Raw genomic sequence first — 20,555 nt, forward strand, 5'->3', positions numbered from 1 at the left:
ACCAAAATATCCAAACATAGAAAAATATAAATGGCAAAGGAGCTCAGCTTGAATCCAAGATGAAAAGCTTCTTCCATCCAGATATGACACTGTTTCTGTCCTTGGGAAAAATAAAAAGAGAGAGAGCGGTGGGTGATGTTGAATTCAGTGCTATGCTGTTCCATGGAGATCTGTGTATCGACTAAAGGTCCTCAGGGAGATCTAGTCCATGTGACTGAACGTCATGGCAACCAGCCACACACCTGCAGAGCGACTGGCACCGGTGCCACCTTGCATTCTCACAGCTACACACAACATACACACCCATGAAGTACTATCAATTGACTGACATTAAGACCTGTTTGTTTCAGTGGTCGCTTTCACATGAGTAAAAATCCCTCACTTGATCTCACTCTTTCTTTCTCCCCTTGGTGTTTGTCTGGGGGTGATTGATGGTTTGGGGGTTCTCTGTCTGTTCCCATGCAGTGGGTGGTGTTGGGGGAGAGTGGTTTGCAGAGGGGGTGCTGCGGAATGGGGCAGTTATTGATGGTGGCTGATAAATGGGCTCAGTAGGGGGTGGCGTCCTCTAGCTATGCCCCAATACAGAGTCAGCAGCACAGAAAAAAGAGCGCTGATGGGCTCTCCATCTTCATGCCATTCCCATGAAATGTGTCAAACACCCATAGACACTTAAAACTCACAGGTATATTCAAATGGAAGATCGCGGTCCAGGTCCGGACCTCGGCTTGGTTCCAACCGGACCTCAAGACATAATGGCAATGGCAGCATCATTTTACCATTTCGAAATAAAGTGAGCAGCACTTCAAAACAACAGAGCAGTTCACACCACGAGCGCTCAGGGTCATTTATTGTAATGATCTTTCACCGTTATATCCTCTAATATTTTTTTATCTAGAGCCAAATGCGCTTCATTCAAGGCCTTCCTGTGTGCGTTGCTTCTCTGTAAAGACACTACAGCGCCATTAAGAGCTGCGGATGATGCAGTTATTTTAAAAATGGAAGCAGAAACACAGTGAGCAGCAAAATAGATTGATACTTTTGCTAAAACACTGCAGAAAACAACAATGCTGCAAATATAGTTATTTTTACCTATCATACTATGACAGTTTGTGACAAGACATTTGCATTAGCATTATTAATCAGTATGTTAATAGCATTATAAAATATAATTTATAATGCTATAATATAATTAGAAAAATTGGGAAAATTATTTGTAGATGGCAAGGAAAGACAACATAAACATTCCAATTACTAATTAGCTTTTTCTGCTCATGATGAGAGCATTTTGATTGTTTGTTTTAAGCAAAATATAAAAATGGTCCTAACCCTGACGCACCAACATAAATCTTCCAAGGGACTTCGGCGTCTGTGAAAGTGCACGTACATGTTCCTATTTGTCCGGAAGCTCTTAAAATCACGAGAGCAGCATTCATGTCAGTTCAAATATCTGTTTCCCACAAACCCTCACCTATGCCAATCTGCCAGCCACCCTGGAGATGCAGTCCGCTCACATACCCACATACACAGAGGACAGAAATAGCCCTGTCACACTAGAGCTTGTTAACATGCTAGATTCAATCAACGATGTGACATTTCTGTTGCCATGATGATTCCCCGAGTCATTATTCTTAGATCTTCATCTCACACCTCATTTGAGTAGATGCATGTGTGTTTGTACATGCTAGTGTTTACATGTTGCTGTGTGTGTAGTTGTGTGTATCGGAGAGAGAAAGCCAAGTGATAACAAGATCTACTGTCATACAATACAAGAAGCGTTAATTCTGATTCAGATTTGAGAGGAAAAAGAGACTGATAAAATGAAGGGCATCTTCATCTCACATCTCATTTGAGTAGATGAGAAAGCCAAGTGATAACAAGATCTACTGTGTGTTTACATGTTGCTGTGTGTGTAGTTGTGTGTATCGGAGAGAGAAAGCCAAGTGATAACAAGATCTACTGTCATACAATACAAGAAGCGTTAATTCTGATTCAGATTTGAGAGGAAAAAGAGACTGATAAAATGAAGGGCATTCTGGGAAATCCATCCAGGGTGAAATCTGTCTTTCATGTTTACTGATTGCTTTTTTTTTTTTTTGTGTGTGTTTTGTATCTCTTGTCCTCTGCCATCACTCAGTTTTTCTAAACACGTTTTGCCTCTTCCTTTATGCAGTGTGCATGGCAATTTAACAAGTAAATACCAAGCGGCAACCCCCCGCTCTCTCTCGTGAAGCCAACACGGAAGTGACTTAAACTGTAATTCGTCAACTGGCCGCTAGAGGCTGGCTGCAAAAGGGAGTCAATCCCATAGACTCCCCATGTTAAAATACCCAACTTTACAGCAGAAAAAAACATGTTTACAGCCTGGTTCAAAAAATGATTTAGGTCTATATAGCTAATTATAACAGTCATGACAACTGTGAGGGGGGTGAATTTTTTTATAACTCATCCGTTTAAATTATATTAAGCCTTAAAGTTCTGCATAATTAAGGGCGTGGCCACTTGAGTGACAGGTGGATTGCCGCTGCTGACACTGCTGTCGAGCTAGGTGGCGTGTCTTCAGCAACCTAGCTCCCGCCTTTTTGCCCATTTTCGATTATCGGGGAGTGACGCGCGGTGACGCGCTGCCAAGATGCCGACGGCCGCCTCCGCCCACTTTTGAGCATCAAAAACGCTCCTCGGAAATCTACGGGTTTTTTTATATTCATGACAACTGTGAGGGGGGTGAATTTTTTTATAACTCATCCGTTTAAATTATATTAAGCCTTAAAGTTCTGCATAATTAAGGGCGTGGCCACTTGAGTGACAGGTGGATTGCCGCTGCTGACACTGCTGTCGAGCTAGGTGGGCGTGGCTTCAGCAACCAGCTCCCGCCTTTTTGCCCATTTTCGATTATCCGGGAGTGACGCGCAGTGACGTGCTGCCAAGATGGCGACGGCCCGCTCCGCCCACTTTGAGCTTCAAAAACGCTCTTCAGAAAACTACGGGTGACTTCACGGACACTACGTCCATGGTTTTATACAGTCTATGGTAAAGACATACAGTTTGTGTGTGTGTGTGTGTGTGTGTGTGTGCAGTGAACCCGGCGTGTCCTTGTAGATTTGCAATTTTACCACTTTCTTTAGTTTAAATGTGTTAATGGACCGCTAAACCCTGTCAATACACACCTTACTCACCCAGTGTTTATATAAATGCACTCTCTAACAGGCTGTGTCACTCTCTCTTCCTGTCGAGTGATTTTTATCTGTTCTCACTCAATCTTGTCCTATTCCTCCTGTCCTCTTCACAACATTTCCTTGATTTGTTTCATGTTCTTCCATGACACTTCTGTTCCCCATCTCCTTTTCACTTCACCCTTGATTCGCCCTCTCATTGTAGGCCCAGATGGAATCATGAAGGCTTTTTTTTTTTTTTGCATTTTAGAGAAATTCACAGAATTTCGTGGAATGGATTTAAATATGGCCTAATATGTAATACTAGGTTTAAAAGACATTTATTGGTAGATGGAAGCATAATCAGTAAGGCAAAATATTAAATAAACTAGCATGGAAGGGGTGAAAAATGTTTAGAACAGATCTGTCCAGCTTATGTTTTTGTCCTTGCACCATTTCAGATGTTATGTGTGTGTAAATTCATTCAGAATATCAATCACTCATAATTGTCCTATAAGAAGCACCAGGGGATGTTTTATTATTCATCCATCATTGTCTCTCTTTAGTCCAACCTGTGTACCCATTATGTACTGTGTACTACAGTGTACCTGCGGAGAACTTGATGATGATGATGGTGGTGGTGGTTAGAACACACACACACACACACACACACATACACATACACGCACTTTACTTTTTGTTAAAATGATAAAGAAACTTGCAGTAGACCAGGCCACACTCAATGATACAAGGTGTGTGGCTGTCCAAAAGGAACTTTTGAAAGGGTAGTGGCAAACAGTGCAGGTCATTTTTAGTCCATATACACTAATAGTCTATATACACAAGTTTAAAAAAAATGTTTTTTGAAAGAAGTCTCTAACGCTCACAAAGGCTGCATTTATTTGATTAAAAAAATACAGCAAAAACAGTAATAAAGTGAAATATTATCACATTTTTAAGTGTTTATTGTAATATATATTTTTAAATGTAATTTATTCCTGTGGTGGCAAAGCTGCTGATTTTTAGCAGCCAATAGTGTCAGTGTCACATGATCCTTCAGAAAGCATTCTGATATGCTGATTTGGTGCTTAAGTAACTTTGCTTATTATTATCAATGTTGAAAACAGTTGTGCTGCTTAATAGTTCTGTGGAAACCATGATACATTTTTCAGGACTATTTAATCAGAAGAAAGTTCAAAAGAATGGCATTTATTTGAAGTAGAAATCTTTTGTGACAATATGTCTTCACTGACACTTTTGATCAAATTAATACGACCTTGCTTAATAAAAGTATTAATATCTTTCAAAAACGTTTGAAAGATTTGAATGGTAGTGTTTGTGGAAATAAACCTTGCTAAATAAACTTCTGATGGTAAATTTGTGGTAGAAGTCGTTAGAAGATGTAAATGGTGCAACAGATGTTTTCTTTGGTTTGAATAGCTTGTGCAATTTACATTTATAACTGTTAAATTTACTTACTAAAGAGAATATTTACTGCCATTGGATGCTTTGAAAGTATTAATGTTGTACCCTGTGTGTGTTTGAAAGAGTTTATTGTGTGTCAGTGATGATGCAGCCATTATAAGATAATTTCTGCTATGCGATGCTGAGAGAATATTCCTGTCAGCTCAGCTGTGTGTCACTTCCTCAGAGACAGCACCCTCATCATCAGCAGGATATACAGTAGCTGGCCTATTACTGAGAAATAACTCAAACAATCATGTTATGTTCACTAGAGACAGACAGATTTCCCTCAGCCTGCATGTGTGGAAACAAAGTACAACACAAAAATATAAACAATATACAGAAAAAAGTCACCTGAGATATGTGTTACAGTAATTTTACCACAATAAATCCTGTAATTGTGGTAAATCATCATTATGCACAATCTTGAGTGGCATACACTTTTTTATTTTATATTTTTAAAATAAATTAATACTTTTATTCAGCAAGAATGCATTAAATTAAATAGTGACAGTACATTCATTTATAATGTTGCAAAAAAATCTATTATGCGGTTCTTTAGAAATTTCTGTTAATCAAAGAATCCTGAAAAAAAAAAAAAAAAGTGAAGTGACATGTGGCCAAGTATGGTGACCCATACTCAGCATTAGTGCTCTGCATTTATCCCATCCAAAGTGCACACACACAGCAGTGAACACACACCCGGAGCAGTGGGCAGCCATTTTTTGCTGCGGTGCCCGGGGAGCAGTTGGGGGTTCGGTGCCTTGCTCAAGGGCACCTCAGTCGTGGTACTGAAGGTGGGAGAGAGCGCTGTACATTCACTCCCCCTACCTACAATCCCTGCCGGTACGAGACTCAAACCCGCAACCTTTGGATTACGAGTCCGACTCTCTAACCATTAGGCCACGACTTCCCTGTATCACAGTTTCCTCAAAAATGATTTCTGAAGGATCATGTGACACTGAAGACCGGAGTCATGGCTGCTTTGCATCACAATTGTAATAATATTTCACAGTATTACGATTTTTACTGTATTTCTGATCAAAATACAGCGAGCAAAAAAAATTTAAAATCTTATGACCCCAAAATTTTGAATGGTAGTGAATTCCTTTAAAAAAATAGCGGTTACACTTTATTTCGATAGTCCACTTTAGACATTCTATTAACTATAAATAACTTTGTAACTACATGTCAACTAATTCTCATTAATTTGCAACTACATGTCTACTAACTCTCAGAGTAGACTCTTAGGGTAGGTTTAGGGTTAGTAGAATAAGTTGACAAAGAAAGTGTTCGAAGATATTAAGCAGACAGTCTACTAATACTCTACTAACTGCTAGTTGACATGTAGTTGCAAAGTTACTTACTGTTAATAGAATGTCTAAAGTGGACTATCGAAATAAAGTGTTACCAAAATAGCAATAGAATATAAACCAATGTTCAGCATATAATTACATTTATTAATAACAATAAGCACAAACACAGTTCTTCTAACAAACAATATTGTGCATTAAGTTAACCATAGGTTGATTAAGGTTGCCAGGCAATGTGATGCATTAATATATTATTGAACGAATGTGTGAGAACGGGTGTCTGTAAATCAGCAGTTTTCCGCCTCATCTAATCAGACACAATCACAACAACGGGATATTGTTGTCAGTTAAGATGAATCATAACAGGTTGGAGTAGCTCAGGTTATATCAAACACTTGCAGATGAGCCAGTAACACTAGCTGTTTGCTGTGCAAATTACTGTAAAGTGGTAATTAGTTTTGAATTTGTAGAATGTGTTTTTCTGTTTCGTGCTGAGTGCTGTAGCATGGGTTTGAACAGAACATCTTAAAAGAGAAGTTCACACTCGTGTCGTTTCAAACCTGTCTGGCTTTCTTTCTGCTGTGGAACCTAAAAGAAGATATTTTGAGAAATGTCTCAGTTTTGTCCATATGGTAACCAAAACTGCTTGATTATCAACATTCGTCAAATATCTCATTTTGTGTTCCGCAGAAGAATAAAAAAATGCATACAGGTTTGGGATGGTGTGAACTTTCCCTTTAAGTGATCTTTCAGTGCCATTTCATATCCTCATTGTATTTCTGTCAATAAAAATGCTAATAGATAAGTAGTGAAAACCACTTGAGCACTCTAGTACTTACGGTCTCTGTAGGCAGGTTTTTACCACCCATTTCATGCTTGAGGTCTGACCGTTGAGAAATGTTGATTCTCAGCAATGATGAAGTCCAGATCCTCTAGGTTTCAAAGCATCATTATAAGAGCTGCAAAGTTGAGGGTAAAGCTGAAGTCAATATATGTATTATGTGGACTGTAAGGACAGCCTTTGTAAGCTAATGATAAAGTGTGACTCCCATGACTGCAGACTTTCTGGAGCTAGCAAAATTACACTGTCTGACACCCTCCATGGCTTCTGCTTTGGATGTTGTCTTGTTTTTGTGTTCATGGGTGTGTGTGGTTGTTTGCACATATGTGTGGATGTTTACATCCTTCCCAGAGACCGAGATCTGGGAGGCTTTGGTCCCGGCTGTGTCTTGTCTATCATTACCGTGATAAAAGACCTGCAGTCGGGGGCCTCTTAAGAGCTTCCATCTTTTTAGGAGTGCCAGGACCATTCCAGCTAAATTGTGGGCTGCCAAAAGGCCTGATGGGTATTCGTGTCTGCTCTTCAAACTATGTGTGAGAGCATTCTTTGTAAAGTTAGTGCCCAGCCCAATGCAGGGTCAGCGATTATGTTTCAGGCAACCTATGGTCCCACTCATCTTATTTTATTATTTTATTTTTATATAGTTTATTTCTTAGCCTCTTATTTTATGTTATGTTATTTTATTTTATTTTAGCCTTGTTCTATTTATTTTTATTTAATCTTTTATTTAGTCTTTTATTGTCCTCTTTATTTTCAATATTTCTGCAGTTACTTCACCTTATTTTTAACAATCGTGCTAATAAAGCTTTGTTGATAGATAGAGATGGATGGATGGATGGATGGATGGATAGATAGATAGATAGTCTGTATCTCTCTCACTGATTCTGTCTCTTTCACGCTGACTTTCACACACGCTTTGTCACCCTAAAGATCCTGCATTCTCTCACACACACACACACACACACACACACACACGTGCGCATGCATGCATGCATGCACACGCACACACACACACACTCATGCACGTGAAGAACTCTAGTACACATTCTCACTCGGCTTCTCTCCCTGTTTCAACAAAATGTCTTGCTTTTTCTCTCTCTCTCTCTCTCTCTCTCTCTCTCTCTCTCTCACTCTCTCTCTCTCTCTCTCTCTGTGTGACAGGGAATGACAGGCTGTTTTTGACTGGTGATTTTCTGTAGCAATCGATGCCATATGGAGGTAGTGTGGAAAAAGAGAAACACAATTGCTTATCGACAGAGAAGTCAAAGTCTGAAAAAGACAAGCTGACAGCTGTCGGAGGAGAGAGCAACACAAAGGGAGGAAAGGAGAAAAGGGAAGAGAGAGAGAGGGGGAGAAAATAGAGATACAGAGTTAGTCATTGGCACAATACACTTTCATGTCTTGAAAGGGAGAGCGTTATATGTGAAAGTGTTGAAACGATTGAATCTCTCTGTTAACAAAGTATTATTAATTTTATACTTTTTTTAGTGACGTGAAGAGTTTATAATGGTGATAATTTTATATAAACACCATCTCAAGATATTGCTTGAAATGTCAAGAGGATGATTTGTATAGTTTGTGACTATGAGTAATATAGCACTTTTTATTTTATTTACTTTAACTGTTGTATTTTATATTTTATTTTAACTGTTTTATTTCATTTTATATATTTTTTTAACATTTTAGTATTTTTATATTTTTTACTTATTTAGTTTTCTATATATTTTTTTTTTCAGTACTGCGATTATATGCATTGGCAATATTGATATGCGAGTGTGTCCTAATGTTTTCTGGCTGTGAGCTTGCAGAAAGGCCGTAGCTGTCACAAAATGACACAAAGTTGGACTGACACTTTCAGCTATAGGACCGTCTAGTGGCCTTGCAGCCACTGACCTATCTGATGTGTGTGTGGGTAAATTAGATTTTATTGTGTGTAACACACACAATAACACACAGGGCTTCACCTATTGCAGCATGTTATTGTCAAGTAAACTCTCAAGACTGTGTCTTAATATTGAGATATTTTCATTTGGCTATATTAAGTGAAGCAGCATTAAAGGAGTAATGATTAGGAAATGTTTGTGATAATGCATTATTAGTGTATTCTGCTCTTTGGTCATTGGTCAAGCCTAGTTTGTTTGCTCTCTTTCTATCCTCCCTTTCTATCTATCTCTCTTTCTTCCTCTGTTCTGCCCTTTGTGTTCCTCCTCCTTTGTATGTGAAAACACCCTCCCAAATCCAATTTTCAGCTAGCTCTTCCCTCACCTCTTTCACCTCTGCAGTCTGCGGACAAGTCCGGACCCCTGTACCTCTCACACTATGGCAAGCCCTTTTGACTTTTATTCATTCTCAGGATATGAATTCTTGATATCAACAATTCAATTTTTACTAGTTAAAATGTTAATTCTTGATATCAGGAATTAGATTTCTACTAGTAACAATTGCTATTTTTGATATCAGCAACTACATTTCCACTAGTAACAATGTTAATTCTTGATATCAACAATGACATCATCACTCGCAGAAATTGAATTTTTGATATCAGCAATTACATTTCTACTAGTAAAAAATATTATTCTTGATATCAATAATTTATATCCTGGGAATGGACTAGTAGAAATCTAATTCCTGATATCAAGAATTAACATTTTAACTAGTAAAAATTGAATTGTTGATATCAAGAATTCATATCCTGAGAATGAATAAAAGTCAAAACGGCTTGCCATACTCACACACGCTTGTTCCATCAAACACAGAGGCACACAAAGACGGTTGACCCGTATGTCAGCCTTCAGAGCACTTATGATGCTTCCTCCCCACCCAGTCTCTCACGCTCTCTCCATTTCTGTCCTTCACTCTTTTTTCTTTGCATCCGGATTTCACCATTTATTGAATTCTGAGCAGGTGCGAGTTTTGGGGGCACTTAACCCACAACCTGAACATTAGCTGATGTGCATGAGAGGAATATTTCTGGCTTAATCCAGAGTTTGAAACTTTTTTTTTTCTTTTTTGAAATTGGTGGTATATTTGGTTTTATTTAGCGATTTCATTGACATGGAAAATGTTCAGATATGGGAAATTACTGAATATTTAATTTTATTTTTATTTAACTGTATGTGTACACACACACACATATACATGAAGTATATTTTTGATCAGAATGTATTTATTTGTTGAAAATACAGTAAAGATTGTGAAATATTATTACTATTTAAAGTAGCCATTTCTATTTTTAAATATTTTAAATTTAAATTATTTCTGTATTGGATTTGGAGTCCAACCTGCTTTAGGATATGAATGACACTAAATTATGTTCCTGCACTGCAGCAAGATAAGCCGTCAGAAATATTTTAGTCACATCATTACAATGCCAGTTGATGACAGTTGTACGTGCGTGATAATTAAACTCAAGCAGTGCCTTCAACCATGAGAGCCTTTGCAGTTTAATGGGTGAACTCTCCCCTGTCACAGCCAAAAGGAGGTGTCATCTCCATCAGAGTCTTATTTTTGTTTGCAATAGCCTTTGTTGTCATTTGTGATTATGCCTGTCAATGAGAGAGCTACTCTGGGATGAATTTTTAGGCTTGACGTTGACTATTATTTCGATATTGCAAACTAGGAAAGAATAGAAATTGAAAAAAAATGTAGTGCATTAACCTTGCATTGAATTGGGGGGAGGGGGGGGGGGGACATTTGCTTATCTGAACACATGCTTTCAAGTTTTAGCACATTATCACCCTAGTATAATTAAGGTTAGTCAAAAAAATATAGAATTTCACAGTTGGCGAACCTAAAAAAATTGTCAGCTCTGAGAAGTGTGTGCTACAAATCACAGAAAGTGCAAACCAACAACTTTCCCGTTTTGCCCCGTGGCGCCAGTGTCTACAGACCTCATTTTCACTCAGTAGTCAATAGCCTGTGTAGCTTTTAATGCTTGAAAGGTTAACAGCATTGTCGTGTTGGAGGTGACAGGGTCTGGGTGAGGAGCCGTGAAACACGCAGGCCCCTGGATGAGCTCTGTGCTGGGAGGGATCTGTCACAGAAAATGTCAGGGGATAATGTGTGATCACTGAGCGTTTCAATGGAAGGTCAAGCTCCCCCACCTTCATCTTGGCTCTGTGTGGACTCCCCAGGGATGCTATACTGAACCGGAGACTAGCAAATGCTGTATTACTAGAGTACACTTGAAATGTCAGGGACCGAGTCTTTCTCAACACACACACCGACTGTCTCACCATTAGCCCTGAGACCAAACTCATTTGCTGTGACAGATACATGCTTTTGAATACACACTTGCATAAGCTGTACACATGTTCTTACCTCTCTCTCTGTTTTTTATAGATGGCAGTGATTACAGCGAAGTTCTCCCTGACTCATTTCCATCTGCCCCGGCCGAACCGTTGCCGGAATTCCAGAGCGAGCCAGAGGACGCCTTCATAGTGAAAAACAGACCTGTCAAACTTTCCTGCAAGGCTGCTCCGGCCACGCAGATATACTTCAAATGCAACGGAGAATGGGTGAACCAGAATGACCATGTGACCAAGGAGAGTCTGGACCCTATTACAGGTAAAGTCTTTCATATGGACAAAAAGTATGTGGACACCTGAACTCAAGACCCATATGTGCTTGTTGAACATTGACTTGTAAAACCATGGACATTAATAGGCAGTTAGACGTTATAATTAATCCCAAACGTGTCTAGTGGGGTACAGGTCTTGGCTTGATAAAGTTTCTGTGTACTGTAGAATAGGCCACTTCAGAGATTGTTTCCTGATAGTTGACAGTTAAGTCAAACAGTCGAGTTCCTGAGGTAAAAATCCCATTCATTTTCTCCATTGGGGAATTGATTTTGAACGAACATATAAACCTTTAAAGACAGACCTACTGTGTGCTATATGCTTTTGCTGAAGCCATCATCCCACATTATTTCAACCCATTTTTTAAATTGTGTTAAACAGAAACCTAAAACATGAAAGCAGAAAGGAAGCGCAAAGAAATCAAACAAATCACACTAAGAGAACACTTTAGCACCCACCCACGCTCATGCAGTGCGAATGACTGAAATAGTCAAAGACATTTATTTCGTGTACTACTGTATGTTTGTGTAGCAGTGAACACGGCTATGTCCAAAAGATCTTTGTGGGAAGCTAACTGAATCATAAAATTAGCAAAACTGTTTGTCTGCTCAGATGAATGTAAATAAGTAAATAATTGCACAATTGGTATAATCAGAATGATCAAGCTTATTTTTATTCAGACCTTTTATTCTTCCCTTAGACTACATTTACATTAGCTCTAGATTATTGTTTTTTTTGTGTGGTTTTTAAAAAAAATTTATTTACATTTCATTAAAAAAAACATAAAAAAATTCTGTATAAAAAACCCCAACATTTTTGTTATAAAATGTTTATTAATTTGTTATTATTTCATTTTATATTATTAATTTATTTATTATGTTGTTTATTCACGTATATTTATTAGTGCTGTCAAATGATTAATCGCGATTAATCACATCCAAAATAAAAGTTTTTGTTTACATAATATATGTGTGTGTACTGTGTATATTTATTATGCATATATAAATACACACACATGCATGTATATATATTTAAGAAAAATGTGTTGTATTTATTATTAATTTTTTTTTATATATTTGCTAAATACATCATATAAATGTATTATTTTAAATAAAGCACAGTCTGTGGCTTGCAATTTTACTACTACTGTCAGAATGTGTAAGTGACCCATACATTTAAAACTTGAATGATATATTCATGTTTTTTTTCTTAGGTCTTGTTGTGAGAGAAGTAGATATCTCAGTCTCCCGGACGCAGGTAGAGGAGTTGTTTGGACTTGAGGATTATTGGTGCCAGTGTGTTGCCTGGAGCTCGGCAGGCACCACAAAGAGCCGGCGGGCTTATGTCCGCATCGCCTGTGAGTTTGTGTTCAGCAGCTTATGTGATCTGTCCTTCTTAGGCAGGCACTCTGCATTTAAAAGACAGAACCTGAAGAGAAACCTAGTATTCTGACTATAGAACATTCACTATTTTTGCTTGTGCTATTATTCTTTTTTTGCTTAGAAGAATTTTTTTTTTATTGTTTATTTTAGTTCAAAAAAATATTTCTGTGTTTATCAGACCTAAGGAAGAACTTTGAACAGGAGCCACTTGGCAGGGAAGTGCGTCTGGAGCAGGAAGTCTTGTTGCAGTGTCGTCCACCAGAGGGCATCCCGCCTGCTGAGGTGCCATATCGCCTTCTTATCCTTTCTGTTATTGTTTCAACCTCCAACTGTGTTTTCCCTTTGTTTGTTTCATGCATAAAAACAAACAAACAATTTGTTTGATTCCTTGAGGTTTCAGTAAAACCCGTAAGCAGTGGTACTTTAATATTGCAGGCTTTGATAAAACTTTCAACCACACAGGATATTTTACACCATTCATTTTTTTTCAGTTACACATTTTTTGTATTCAGAACATGCCTGGTGCTTTTTAAATTTTCAGTTCAAATGATTCAAAACACAATTTTGTTCCAGATGCACATCATTCTTCTTCAAACTGAATGGATTGATTTCTTATAATGCCACAGGTGGACTGGCTGAAGAATGAAGAGCTCATTGACCCGGCGCTGGATTCTAACTTTCTAATTACCATCGACCATGACCTAATCATCAAGCAGGCTCGACTCTCTGACACAGCTAACTACACCTGCGTGGCTCGCAATGTGGTCGCTAAGCGACGCAGCAGCACTGCCACACTCATCGTCTACGGTAACCACTTGACCAGTCAGAATCCCTGCAGCGATCTGAATCATTGAATGAATCTGTCAAGGGAAAGTTCTCTACACAAAAGAAAACTAGAATCTCCCGTAGTGTTTATGAATATTTATTACACGGCTCTGTGAAATACTCGCTCCTTATTGGTAAGTTTCAGTATTCTGCAGTCTGTAATGATAATTTAACATTTGACCAGTGTCCTACACTGTGAAAGTTTCATGTTGTTTTTTTCTTTGCACTCTTTTTATTCTTCCATAATTAAATCGTTAAATAATTAAATCGCTACTATTCAAAAGTTTGGGGTAAGATACATTTTTTTATTGCAAGAAATTCCTTATTCAGCAAGGAGGATGCATTAAACCTATCAAAAGTGAGAGTAAAGACGTTTATAATGTTACTTTATAAAAGATTTCTTTTTCAAATAAATGCTGTTGTACTATTCATGAAAGAATCCTGAAAAAAATATATCACAGTTTTATATCACAGTTCACAAAAATATTAAGCACCAACACCGTGGTGATCCATTGATAATAATAAAAATGTATTAATCATTTCTGTAGAATCATGTGACACTAAAGATTGGATTAATAGCTTCTGAAAATTCAGCTTTGCCATCACAGGAATAAATTACATTTTAAAATATATTAAAATAAAAATATATATTTTAAAATGTAATAATATTATACAGTATTACTGTATTTTCAGTATTTTCTGATCAAATAAATGCATCCTTGGTGAGCATAAAACATTAAAATCAAAAACATTAAAAACTCTTACCAACCCCAAACTTTAGAAAGTTAGGGTACATAATATTTCAGCACAAAATCAATATTTAATGTTTATTTATTAATTTGTTTGGTAAGCAGCTGTGTAATAAGTGGGACAATTAATCTGGTCATTTTTGCACAAAAAAAAAAAACACTTCAGGATATTTCAAGGCCCTCTCTGCTTTAAATCAGGGTCCTGGTTGTTCTGTCAGGATTATGACATGCTGACTGTACATTATCTCTCACGTATGATATAATATGCAGCCCTTTTGTACATTGTAATAATAATAATAATAATATGTTTTATTTTTATAGCGCCTTTCAAGAACCCAAGGACGCTATACAAAATAATACAAGCAATTGACAAACAAAATACACCAGACAATCAGAGGGGACATTCTGACAAACAAGTGTTAATTTTGTCAAGACAGTTATGTTAACAATTATGTCAAGAAGGTGGTCATGTAACATACAAACAAAAGTTGGGAAACAGAGGAGCAGTGTCAGAGGAGCAGTATCCTATTGTATAGCTCAAAGTAGTTCATTTTGCATTGCTGCTTGTTTTTTCTTTAATAGTCCAGTTAGTGTATCTAACAGGCTCCGTTCTCTTCAGAGCAAACTGCATGTCAGTGTATATGTGTCTCATGTATATATATCTGGCTCTCCTTTCCTTAGTGAGTGGGGGCTGGTCATCCTGGACAGAGTGGTCGGAGTGCAATGCTCAGTGTGGGCGGGGTTGGCAGCGACGGACACGCAGTTGCACCAATCCAGCACCGCTCAATGGAGGAGCCTTCTGTGACGGCCCACCATTCCAGAGAGTCACCTGCACCACCCTCTGTCCAGGTGAAGACTGACACCTGTCGTAACCTTACATGACACACTATATAACCACCAACAAATTCACATAATCCACTGACAGAGTCTTAATCCATTGCGTAATTGCTCATTATGTATTTACCTAGTGGACGGAGGCTGGACGGAATGGGCCAAGTGGTCAGCATGTGGGACAGAGTGCACACACTGGCGAAGCCGTGAATGTCAGGCGCCCCCACCACGTAACGGAGGACGCCACTGCAGCGGCAGCATGATGGAGAGCAAGAACTGCACGGAGGGACTGTGTGCCCGCAGTAAGTCACATGACCCAGCATCATCAGTGACAAAGTGTCAGCATTAATGAAACATGACTCTGCCAGTCAAATAATAAGTGATATGAACCTGGTCCTCACCAGGATTATTATAGTTAACTACAACTAAAACCATAAAAAAAAGTTTGACTCTTGAAATAAAAAAAAAACAATTAAAATGTATTTTACTTATTTATATTATAATTAGCTTATTCTCATTTTCATTTCGTTTAACCTGATAAACTAAAACTGAAATAAAAATGTAAAAAACTATATGGACATATATAAAAAAATAAAAATGACAAAAGCACACAACAAAATTACTAAATATATATTTTTGTTTTAAAATAAATGCTGTTCTGTTGAACGTCCGATTCATCAAAGAATCCTGAAAAAAATCACAGTTTGATTTTTCATTCAAGGAATGATTTCTGAAGGATCATGTGACACTGAAGACTGGAGTAATGGATGCTTAAAATTCAGCTTTGCCATCACAGAAATAATTTACATTTTAAAGTATATTAAAAGAGAGAACAGATATATAAACCTGGTCCTCACCAAAGTTATTATAGTTTGCTAAAATTAATACCATATAACATTTGTTACTTGAAATAAAATACATGTAACTGAAAAAAATATATATATAAAAAACCATTTCAGCTAGTTGTTAAGGCAGTGTTTATAATTTACATTTAGTTAAAAAAATAAAAATAAAAATAACACTGGTCCTCACACCCTCAGAAAATGAGTTAACACATGGCTGTGAGCACAAATGGACAAGAGGGTAAACGGTGAGGTTTGGGCAGTCAGACAAAATGTACTTAAATACTAGCAAGTGGAGCAACACATCAGCCATGTGATGGTGAGCCAGATTCATCTGGACACTGGGTTCTCATTCCAGGCTGGTTTTGGAAGAGCATAGCTGGCAGCATTGAATGATCTCAGGAGAACATCAATAGCATGCTCACACACACTCACACTCACATATGCACACACTATTCAGCCAGAACATAGTGCAGACTGGAAGTTTTAGTGCGGTCTGTCTGGGCTTAAACTTGGAGCACAACCCAGATTCAAGCATCAATAATGCAGCATTGACACACACATACATACATACACACACACACACACAAATACATCTCCTCACAAATGATTCCTCTTGTCCCTTAAGAGTTGTAAGATATTTACTTTTGCTCTGCTTGCCATAAACCTATGGTTTCTGAGTTTATGCTTTGATGTTTCATTTGCTGAGTCTTGTATTTGCATTTATTGATTATTTGTTCCACTTTCATTTGTAGTCATCTCTGATCTACGCTCATAACTTTGCTCATCCATCCTCGTGTTCACCCTTTCTTGTTTTTTCTTTGTTTTTGCCTTTTTTCTAACAGATAAAAAGGTTTCTATTGAACAAGCAAACCATCGTAAGTTTTCCTTTTAATAACAGTGTTTTTTATTTGACACTGCTGCATCTCTCTCTCTCTCTCTGTGCGCCTGGCTACTAATGTGATTGTGTCTGGGAAACCCAAGGAAAAGTGACTGGAAATATTAATCTATATAGATGCTATACAAGTATGATCAGTGCGTGGTTGTGTGTGTGTTTTCCTCTGTCACTTCTGTCCTGTTCATCTCTGGATATGCTACACACTGTCCTGCGTGATAAAGCAGAACCTCATGAAATGAAGTGAAAACATATGAACTGAGAATATGAAATAGAAGACAGCACCTCACAGTCCATTTTGAAATTATATACAGTCACAAGACACTTTTACAGCTTTGGATTTTTTTTTTAACGATTTCTAAAATTTTTAATTTTAATTAATCAGTTAAAGTAATTAAAGCAATTTAAATTTAAAATAAATCAAACATTTTACTCCAAATTCATGGAACGTTTTTGAAACCCAGAAAATGTATATTATTCATTGTGTAGGATGTCACCATATTTTGGAACTGATGTGGGACAGCCGTTTCTGTTATTGGCTGAGAATCTCAAAATAATCAAATATTGGTTGATTTAATTGGCTTGGCTTCTATGCAGGTTATACATTTTATGAGTAACATTTATATACTACTTTAGTACTTATATATTGTACTACTTTCAGGCGTAAGAAGTTGTTGGCAAATATGTTTAATGTTGGGCATTTTTATCATTTCCAGACTTTTATCTTAGACTCCATGTAATTACTAAAAATGTACAAACGTATTTGTGTTTTTACACTGATTCATTCTGAATAGCATATGCAATTTATAAACACACACACACACACACAGGAAAATGTGCATACGCATTCCTGGAAGATGATGTATAATACATATGCAATCGTGGTTCAGAAATAGAGTGCTTTTTGAAGACATTGAAGTTAATGACTGTGCATCTTACTGGCCCAGAGCGATCAATAGTATAGCTTACAGTTCAAGTGATGCTAATATTCTGAGATCAATGTGACATTCAGCACTTGAGAGACCAAAAAGTAACGCACCTAATTCGGCTTGGTTCCTTTTGCTATAATAAGTTAAGATGGCTGTCGGATTCACTTTTGTCCTGCCACGTGAGCCCTTTTGCCTACTCTCACTCTTTACAGGCATGTGCTCTCTTCCTCATTCTTTCTCCTCTATGTCTCTTGGGTGCAGTACCTATGTGATCACCCCTATCTCTCCTCTTCTTCTAAAGCCTTTTTATAGCATACTAAACTATGTAAATATAGTACTTAATTCAGCGATGGCTGAATAAAAAAGAGACAGGGATCAAGAGTCACAAAGAGAGTCCCACAATGCACTGTTAGATCCACAGTACCCCCAAGTGTTCATTCATTTTGGACTTTTAGACCCTTATTATTATCCTCAGACCACCCACAATCTGTTTACTGACCACAAAAATAGCAACCACTGTTCGCAATCACTAGTTACAATCTGATTGGCCGGTGCTACCAAACTTCATTAAAAAAATGTTTTTCATACAAAGCATGTATTTTTTTACTTCTATTTTTTTTAACGATTATTGATTACTTATCTACTTAATTTATTTATTTATTAAATAAACAGTCCATTTTTAAATTATCTACAGGCATAAGATCCTTTTGCTTATTTTTTGTTTGCTTTATTTATTTATTTTAAATAAACAGTTCATTTTTAAATGACACTTTTTGCAGCTTTGGGAATTTCTTTTTTATGATTATTTATTATTAATATTGTGAATTTATTATTATTATTGAAATAATTTTTATTATTTAATAAATATCATATTAATAGCAAACGCTGTCTGCATTCACCAGTTACAATCTGATTGGCCGGTGCCACGTAACTTCCTAGAATTGAAGCAGTTGAAGTAATGCATATAAACCTCCATAGATGACACATAAACCAAAACAAACTGCGAATGGTCACTTTATGTGTAATTCGAACTGCTATTTTGCTGTCTAAGTGGGCGACTCTTGGCCAAAACAAGCTGCAATCCTGACTTGGCTCAGTGAACAGTTCTTACTTTTCTTTTTTGTGAATCAATTATGTTGATTGATAAATGGGGGGGGGAGTCGTGGCCTAATGGTTAGAGAGTTGGACTCGTAACCCAAAGGTTGTGGGTTTGAGTCTCGTACCGGCAGGGATTGTAGGTGGGGGGAGTGAATGTACAGTGCTCTCCTCCACCTTCAATACCATGACCGAGGTGCCCTTGAGCAAGGCACCGAACCCTCAACTGCTCCCCGGGCGCCGCAGCATAAATGGCTGCCCACTGCTCCGGGTGTGTGTTCACTGCTGTGTGTGTGCACTTAGGATGGGTTAAATGCAGAGCACTAATTCCGAGTATGGGTAACCATACTTGGCCACATGTCACGTCACTTTCACCTTTCACTTTTCAAAAGTCTAGGTACTAACCTTTCTTCTCCTTCCAACCTATATCCTGTATTTTCCACACTTTTGTGTTGCATAATGTATTCATTTACGTCTATGATAGGTTTGCATGTATGAATAAATCTGTACCTGTATGTGTCTCAGCTCTGGGCTCCGGCGCTGGTGTAGCAGTGTACGCAGGGCTGGTGGGGGCTTTGCTGCTGTGTGTGATCCTCGTGCTGTGTGTGGGCATCCTGGTCTATCGCTGGAGCTGCCGCCATCTTCACGGTGAAATCACAGATTCGTCCTCGGCCCTTACCGCTGCCTTCCACCCAGGCAACTACAAACCGCCACGACAGGGTGAGACATCCGTGTTTCCTCACCTTCTTTTTTTTCTTTTTCCTTTTTCATTCTCACTCTCACACCTTCAAACCTAATATAAACTCTGTCTTTCAACGTATATGTTAAGTTTTAATCCTTTCTCCTGCTGTCACCTGCTCTCTCAAAACTATTTAATCTGCTATAACTTGTTTATATGGCTCCTCTTTTAAATCCTCTCCCCTTTAATACTGTAATTTCTTAGGCAAATCCTCTCGTAACTTTACAGCGAGCCGGAAACATTTCTTTCTCTCTTTTTGCTTCTCTACTTTGTTAGATAATCCACACCTACTCCATCCGACAGCCCCTCCTGACCTCACAGCCAGTGCCGGAACCTTCCGTGGACCGCTTTTCTCACTGCAGCAGGCCACCTTAGACTCTCAGCACAAGATCCCTATGACCACATCTCCCCTGTTGGACCCACTTCCTAGCCTGAAGATAAAGGTGTACAACTCCTCTACCATGTCCTCCCTCGAGCTGCCGACAGGCCTGGGCTCTACTGACGGGGAGATCATGAGCCTGAAGACTGTGGGCTCTGGATCTAAAGACCACCACAGGCATACGCTACCCAGGGAGCCCAGTCACAGTGCCAGCGCCACACTAGGCTCCCTTGGTGGCCGTCTCACCATCCCTAATACAGGTGATAGGTTTTAAAGGAGCCGGAAATTATGATTTCCTAGTGCTGTTTTGATGGCATCCACTTATTTTAGTCAAGTCCACTTATGCTGGATACATTTGTTATTCAAATTTGGTGCACCAAAAAATAATAAATGTAAAAAATTATGTTTTATATATAATTTTAAATATATGTATATATGTATATATATATATATATATATATAATTTGTTATTAAATATTTTGTTTTAGTTAGTCCTTAACTAAATTTACTATGTATTTAATATAATGAAATAAAAATATATAACA

The 20,555-nt window shown here is 37.9% G+C and overlaps 1 protein-coding gene across 1 annotated transcript in view; it reads left to right on the forward strand.

The window, feature by feature from the left end:
• The window catches only part of LOC107716335 (netrin receptor UNC5B-b-like), a 58,518-nt gene that overhangs the window by 31,582 nt on the left and 6,381 nt on the right, over positions 1 to 20,555 (forward strand). The window contains exons 3-11 of the mRNA XM_016522734.1: positions 11,109 to 11,333; positions 12,558 to 12,701; positions 12,905 to 13,008; positions 13,353 to 13,533; positions 14,982 to 15,149; positions 15,269 to 15,433; positions 16,819 to 16,851; positions 19,418 to 19,612; positions 19,908 to 20,270. Of these exons, the coding sequence (XP_016378220.1) occupies positions 11,109 to 11,333; positions 12,558 to 12,701; positions 12,905 to 13,008; positions 13,353 to 13,533; positions 14,982 to 15,149; positions 15,269 to 15,433; positions 16,819 to 16,851; positions 19,418 to 19,612; positions 19,908 to 20,270 (1,578 nt within the window). The remainder of the gene's footprint in view (positions 1 to 11,108; positions 11,334 to 12,557; positions 12,702 to 12,904; positions 13,009 to 13,352; positions 13,534 to 14,981; positions 15,150 to 15,268; positions 15,434 to 16,818; positions 16,852 to 19,417; positions 19,613 to 19,907; positions 20,271 to 20,555) is intronic.

The sequence above is a fragment of the Sinocyclocheilus rhinocerous genome, unplaced genomic scaffold, assembly GCF_001515625.1.
Source record: "Sinocyclocheilus rhinocerous isolate Xijiao unplaced genomic scaffold, SAMN03320098_v1.1 scaffold869, whole genome shotgun sequence".
NCBI lineage: Eukaryota > Metazoa > Chordata > Actinopteri > Cypriniformes > Cyprinidae > Sinocyclocheilus > Sinocyclocheilus rhinocerous.